This window comes from Branchiostoma belcheri, unplaced genomic scaffold (assembly GCF_001625305.1).
Source record: "Branchiostoma belcheri isolate BF01 breed outbred unplaced genomic scaffold, Haploidv18h27 scaffold63, whole genome shotgun sequence".
Classification (NCBI taxonomy): domain Eukaryota; kingdom Metazoa; phylum Chordata; class Leptocardii; order Amphioxiformes; family Branchiostomatidae; genus Branchiostoma; species Branchiostoma belcheri.
This window is the reverse complement of record NW_017804276.1, coordinates 1,300,375-1,308,150: the sequence shown is the minus strand read 5'-3', so window position 1 is coordinate 1,308,150 and position 7,776 is coordinate 1,300,375. Positions and strand designations below refer to the sequence as shown.

Genomic DNA, 7,776 nt, shown 5'->3' with positions numbered 1-7,776 from the left:
CCCCCCCCCCTCAGAACTCGCGAACGGTATATCGTATGACCACCAAATTTTCAGAGGATGGTGTACTAGCAAAAATTTATCATAACTACAATTTTGATGTCGTTATGACGTAATATGACGTCATTATGACGTCATTAATGTGATTTTATTGGCCAAAACCGTATAGATAGGTTATTCCCTAAAAACTCAATGGTATAAAACATGACTTTAACAAAAAGTATTCATAATAGAATATTAGGATGTACTAAAACTTATGTTGCCCATAGCAACACCAGTGACGTCATAGGATGACGTCATGCATATTTTAGCTATCCGCCATCTTGGATTATAAAACTTGAATTTTGAAAATAGTTTTATTTTCAAGATAAAGGCTAAAATACATTGAAAATTGACTTAAGACGTCAAAATGAACCTTTCTTGTAAAAAGAAATGGAAGTAATGATGAAATTTTAAGAAAAATAACCTGTTTATACCTATATATGTTTGTTTACTTTGTAGCAGTGTAACTGATATAATTATGCAAATGAGGACAGTATCCTACTTTGTAAAAAGATAAGACTTTCGAATTATAGTTCTAGAGTATCAATAGAGGATCTACCTTTTACTTTCAGAACAGATCAACTGCACCACAACAGGCGAGCAGCTGGATAGGGAATCATCTAAGTAAGCCAGTAGCCAACAGTACTGTATTTCACTTCTTCCTGAGAATTTAGTTGAGCATCAGAAAAACAATAACGATAAAATACAAGAATGGTACAGTTTTAAATGTATCGGTCTACTATTATTCTGATGGCACTGTTATGACCCGTGCAATTTATTAATATTTTTATTAGTGTTAGTGTAAAGCAACGTCTTTGCGTCTGGAGCCTCACTTTATCTGTTCCCTACCCCACCACAGAGTGGTCTGCCCTGCTGGCTGTGCGACTAGAGGGCGGATCGTCTATGGTACCGCCATTTACATACGCGTGAGTGTGATCAATGCTGTTTGTAACAGTAGCCCCCACTTACATTGTTGTCAATAGATCAATTATTCCTTCATTTTGCTGTCTATTCCTCTACAAGGACCTCTCCGGTGTCTGTCGTGCTGCTATCCATGACGGCAGAATCCCGGCCGAAGGCGGAGAAGTCACGGTCTACAAACTCCCTGGGCAACCCTTCTACCAAGGTTCCACCCAAAACGGAATCACCACCACAACGTTAGTAACATGCGGTCCTTCCAAATTGTACATAGGAAGCCGATGAGTTTGCTTCGTAGCAAGATACCATATAGCAACATAATGTAAAAATGATTTTCCATTTGTATCTTTTAAGCATGAAAATTCCCTATATTTGTAACATGCCAAGAAGTGGTATTTGTTTTTTAGGTTCGGCTTTTATGCGCCTGGTTCTTTTGCCTTCTCAGAAAGTAAGTAAGAGGCCTATTTTTTTAAATAATTTCATATGTCAACAGACTGTTTGTAAACTTTCAATGTGAGGCTATATTTTGGACAAAATACGTGCGTGGAAATGTCTAGTTGAAGGTTACATAAAAATGGTCTCTTCTGCAGATCTTTAAGATTGAAATAATTAAAATACATGTAGTACAGGTGTCCTAACTCTTTGCTTTAGGCCTGTATAACACATGCATTAATGTAGACATGTATTAGTAAATGTCTTCGCCAGAAGAGTATGTATTCGATTTGGCCTGGGTGGGGCAGCTGTGACGCGGGTCCGTTAGGTTAACGTTATAGCTCTATTATTTGTGGATGAATATTTTTGATATTTGTTATGTGGGTAGCTGTTGTAAAAAAAATTAGGTCGATTTAAAAAAAACGGTCTACCTGGCTTTTTCCAACTCCACAATTTGTAGATGTAGATGAACAAAGTTCAAGTTCCAAAATGGTTATCCTGTGATGTTCCTACGTTATTGCAGAGCTTTTTGTATTTTGGGGATTTTGTTTCGGGACAACATAGCTCCAGGAAACGCGGGTGGTTGTTAATGATATCTAGTGGATGGGTAAAAACAGGAAAGACAAAGGTCAGGACTCGTAACGGCAGTCAGCGCTTAACTCGGAGCCAAGAAGACCCGGGTTCGAGTCCTGACAAGCCACCGATCTTCTGCTTTTTGAAATGCACTTTACACGACTTTCCTCACTCAAGTGAAAATGAGTATTGTTATTTCCTGTATTTGTCTTCGACGTAGGTTACGGCGTAAAATACGTTACTATAATTTGAGCGTGCCGTCGCCATGTTGCTTTATGAATAGTTGGAATATAAAGATTGAAAAAACAATTTACATTACGAATACGAAGTAAGAACAAGACTACACCCTGAAAAATCACTGATATCACGACATTGTTTTGTATTGTCCTGTTGGCATGTTCTACACAATATTTTCAAATAATTTGACGTCTTAACCAGATCATAGACCCTTGACTGCTTTTGCCCTGCGGGGGCTTAGTGCCTTCTGAATTCGTTGCGTTTCTCTGCGGTGTGAGGCGTTGCACGAGAAATACACCCAAATCGCACATTAGGCCACAGCAAGTAAATTTTATGGATGACATCCTCCCCAGACTCCAAATCTAATTTGCGCGCGAGCGGGCGAAAAAAAACAAGGCGGGCCGAAAAAAACAAGGTTCCTACCGTTTAAAATTTTGACTCAATCAGTGTACAAATGGTTTTGATTCAGTGGGAACATCACATATACACAGCCAGCATCACATATCACTGCATCAAAGTAAGAAACAAACATTAAATCAGAGTCTTTTCTTGTCTCCTTTCTTTATAGCTATCTGTCATCCACCTTCCGGCATGGAAACAGACATCTTTGCCCATCTCCGGCATGTTGACCAGTGTCAGAGGGCAACAAATTTTTTTTTTTTTCAAAATCAGGCGAAAATTAATGCGCGCGCGGATGTCATCCATAAAAATTACTTGCTGTGGCCTTATAAGTGGTACTCTATTATCTAATCTGTACTGTTTATCATACGTTGTTTCTAAGTGTTTTATTCTGTACCCCCCCCCCCCCCCTTGTGATGGCAGCCAATTAAGCACGGCATTTCTCACTGCATGTGAGAGAACGCGCAAACTTTAGCCACAGTTTATCACGTCTGTTGTCTACTCTAGTAAGGCCAGTGGTGTCAAGAGCCAAATATTTTTGAAAGTGTTACGATCATGATATTTAACTAGTATAAAACTCTCGGTGTTAGCTACGCTCGTCGTCGCAGAAAAGATAGAATAGAAAAGATAGAATAGAACCATAGTTTTTTCCAGTTATTTCAGAGATTTTTCCCGAACCCCAAACATATTCGTTTTCTTTCAACCACTTCTAACTGAGTCACATTGATTCCCATAGGGTGAAGATAGGGTTAAGTCAAGCACAACTATAACAGGTACAATATATGGCATATGGCCTCGTTGACCGTTTTTATTTGTATCATTCTTCAGACCTGGTTGCTTCCGTGACTTCTGGCCGTATCCATGAGGTCCCGGTTCCTGTCCCCGATGAGTTTTATAACTATTGCAAAGACCTGGACTTCAAAGAGATAACGATCCCCAACTTTTACAATCAATCAAGTGTTGAGGAGATTCTGGCTTCGCGGCAATGGCAGGAAATGACGACTGTCAACTCTTCGTGTCATCCGCAAATCCAACCTTTTTTGTGTTCACTGTTAATGCCCCAGTTTTCACAAAATGTGAGGTAATGTAAATGATCAGTTATTGTTCTTTTTTTTCAATACATCGCATAAAGTGTCACAATATAACATGTCATTGAAAACTGGTATTTACTTATTGGTATTTTTGTGTTATGTATAAACCGTCTAAACCTAGAAAAATGAACGATTTTTTGCGTCGACCCCTGAATTACTTTTTAGTGGAGACATGGTGACGCAGACAATACATTAATCAATGAAGATATTGAGCAGAACTAGAAATAAGACGAAAGTATCCAATTTTAATTTATGTGTTTGAATTTAAAAAAAAATAACATAGACCTACATTGCCTTGATTGAATCATACATTATCGGCATCATTATAGTACGAAACTACTACCCTGTCAGTCATGGTGCCATGAGGTTCGATTCTCCTGCTCATCTGGAGCCACCACCGGATCTTTGTTTGATGACATCCTCTGTACGAGTCTTCCTACCGCTGAATGTGTCAACTTGGAACCTCCCGAAGGTCTAGCCTGGGTACCATCCGGATTTTCGCTCCACAACAGCCAAAAAATTGTGATTTTTTTAGCGTTGCGGAGTGAAAATCCGGATGGTACCCAGGTTACCGAAGGTCTAGTCAAGACTCAAATTTGTCACATTTAAACCTTCTATATACGATTGAAAACTGATTTGATGCGTTGAGGTCTATATGGGGAACAATTTGCTTACGTTTAAGACTATGTACATGCATACCTGTCATAGTAACATCCATATTCACATTGTATCCGCCACACAGATTGCTATTACGGTAACGGACAAAACTACAAAGGAATGGGGACTTTACCGAAGGACGGCGAAAAGTGCCTTGATTGGAACAAGGTAGTAAACAAGATGTATTTCAAGCAACACGTCGAATGGGCAGATCTACAGGAGAACTACTGCCGGAATATCTTTGTCGGTCCGTACTTTTAAAGGCTAAGACTTTTCTTAAATAAGCGAACTACGTGGCAGTCTTTTGTTTTGAATTTCGCAAAGTTAAATGAATTGAGTTTTGAAATAAAATGTTGTAACAGAGGAGATAACTGTCTGTGTCTGTCTGCCTTTTACAGCATCCAGATGGTCAGAACCCTTCTGTCATGTGGAGGACCCGTATAGAAAAAATCTTTTTCACGGCGTGATTGCTTTCGTCATTGAGCCATGTGGTTTAAAGCCTTGTCATGGTAAGGTTTCTTCTACTAGGTACGTTATGATTTACATACTAAGGAACGGTGTACAGTCAAAGCTGACCCGCAATCGCCTTCTATCATAAATCGCATGAAATTTTATATTGATCCTTTGTAATATAACGTACCCTTTGCTAACCAACCAACCAATCAACCAAGCCCGGCCGAGGTCTCTGAATCAACATCATACAGTCTAACGCAATTTCCAAGCACCGGTCCACAATAATTATACATTTCCACTCTCCTCCCGCTGTCGATTGTCGCTAACAAAGACAACCGAAAACTACCCTACTACCTCTCCTCCTGCTATCGGTAGTGGCCAAACGATGGAAAGCCGATTAGAAGACTACCAAAATCTGCAGTCTCTAACCCATCAAGAGGTTGTCGGGAACCTCTACGCATAGGGAGAGCGATACACGAAACTATCCAAAATAGTTTCCGACCTTAAACTCGAGGTTGTTCAACAACCTCTATCCCCAGGGAAAGCGATAAACCCTGCCCAACAGTTTTACTCAATATTTTTGAGACTGTCCGACAGTCTCTGCCTCGTCAGCACTCCGATACATGAAATTGCCCTACAGTTTCCCACTTCGAGATTGTCAGACAACCTCTATCCACAGGGAAAGCGATATGCCCTAAAACTGCCCAACATGTTTACGCAATATTTTTGAGACTGTCCGACAGTCTCTACCACGTCAGGACTCTGATACATCAAACTGTCCTACAGTTTCCCGCTTCGAGATCATCGAGTACATCGCGGTCCATACCTGCAATTGAACAAGCTTATTTCTCACATCTTACCAGAAACCGTTTGCAGTCGTCCTTCTGTGAACTCGGGAAGCATAATTCCGATTCGGAATTTCTACAAGGTGGGAGAAAAGGTTTTCGTCAGCTGTGACACAGGCTTCTTCATGGAGAAGGAGGAAGACAGGTGGATAACATGCACTGAAAACGGCAAATGGAGCGAGTCCTGGTTAGTGTGTTCTAGTAAGTTTATCTTTTCTATTATGTTTATCATTTCTAACATAATGTTTTTTTGGCATTCCTCCAAATGATTTCAAAGCAAATGAGCATATACACATGTTTTAAGCCAAATGGAATGAATACAACAAACTCCTCTGCTTCTGACGCAATTTTATTTGATTTTGCTTCTTGCATTACTATTCTAAGTTGCACAGATATATATTCCTCTTCTGTGATATTATTAGGGTAGCCGAATATCTTTTAAATCCCAGTTAAGCTAAGAAGTGCTATGAAAGCTGTTTCGGCGGCGTGAGTGCGATGACGATGTGGGACTTAAATAATTGGACACATTGTTGACTGGAATTGGGTTAATGCTAATAAGACTGTATGTAGATACACACTGCTTACAATCGTAATGTAGTATGGGCTAGACAAGATATTTTGTTTATCAGATACGAGTAGTATAATTAAATCCCCATGTTGTTCTCTAGTTGACAACAAATTGCTAATCCGAAACAAGCTGCTTGACAAGGAACGCTACTCTCCGCAACTGGCCCCCAGCAGTGATCAGGTCAAGGTCATTTTTGAAGCTTTCGTGTTGGAGATAATCGACGCCGTGAGTAAGACATCTACCTCTTTTTGTTGTCGTTTTTATTGTTAGTGATACTGAATCTGTATTCATTCAAGCTTTTCATGCATATTTTGACTCTTGGAGGTTGTTGGACCACATCACCGATCGACGTTCTCAACAATACAACTGCTTTTAAAGTGTCAAGTCTACTATCCAACATTGTTCATTGACAAACATTGCTCTAGATCTGCACGAGATCATATATTTATAAGCACAAACCTTGAGTAAGCTAGGTAGACAGACGGGCGAGGGAATAAGCTCAACATTTTCGCATGCCTTGAGGTGTGGTGAAAGAATTAATTTTATGCAATGACTAAATATTGTATCAACAGAATGTATACGTAGTTGCTGGTGCTTCTAACTTGGATATGTTTCGAACCCTTTTCTTCGTGGTTTCAGGATGAGAAGAATGAGAACATGGTTGCATCGATTGTTTTCGGGCTGGTGAGTTATTAAGTGGCATTGTTTCTTAATGGGACGGAAGTATTGTTTTGAACCAAGTGAACATGTACTGTGTAATCATGGTAAATAATAAAAACTGTGGTGTACAACGGGGGTACAATTATATAGCCGGCCGTGTTAGTAATAATCTATTCTGCGATGTAAATCAATAAAGTATGTCCTCATGATCACAACACATTTCCAATATATTCATGGATACTCAAACACTTCTTGAAAGTCTAAAATATGATGGATTTCCAGTTTATTGATGAAAGTGAAGAAAAATATGTCCAAACAGTGTGAAATACTGTTGTGCGCGAATATTGTTTTGCTGTTTTATGCACAACCAACCCATAAAATCATAAAATTTAAATGTGTCAATCGGTATCTTTTAGTAGTATTTTTTAAGTGTCTTTGTTTCTTCTAGCAATGGAATGACAGCCGTCTGTATTGGGACCCCAAAGAGTACGAAGATAAGCACAGTTCAAGTGCTTCGGAAATCAAGGAGCTTGTTGTTACCAGGAAGGACGTGTGGACCCCCAATATTTACCTCATACGGAAGTAAATGCATTCAATTTTTCGTGGCTTCACCACACTATGTGCCATCTCGTGTGTCCTCATCTTTCTTCTCCGTCTCCATCTTCTGTCATTTCTTAAATTGATATAATTCCTTCATTTTGGGGCCATATAACATGGAGTTTGGCTTGAAGATATAGAGATATATAAGGGCAAAGGTCACAAATAGGCGCAGGCACAGAGGGCCCAGTTTGAGTATATACAGGTGGCAGTGTAATGTAAAGTGTGAAGAAGTCTTTTTCTTGGGAAATGTAGTTGTTTTTGACTTGGATGGTATAGGTAAGGGTTTAGGTAAGGGTTTAGGTAA

At 39.5% G+C, this 7,776-nt stretch overlaps 1 protein-coding gene across 1 annotated transcript in view; it reads left to right on the top strand.

Annotated features, from left to right (window-relative positions):
- Positions 1-7,776, top strand: part of LOC109483204 — a 59,944-nt gene that overhangs the window by 24,929 nt on the left and 27,239 nt on the right. The window contains 4 exon segments of the mRNA XM_019786185.1: positions 3,427-3,679; positions 4,019-4,161; positions 4,432-4,593; positions 4,745-4,855. Coding sequence (XP_019641744.1) covers positions 3,427-3,679; positions 4,019-4,161; positions 4,432-4,593; positions 4,745-4,855 — 669 coding nt within the window.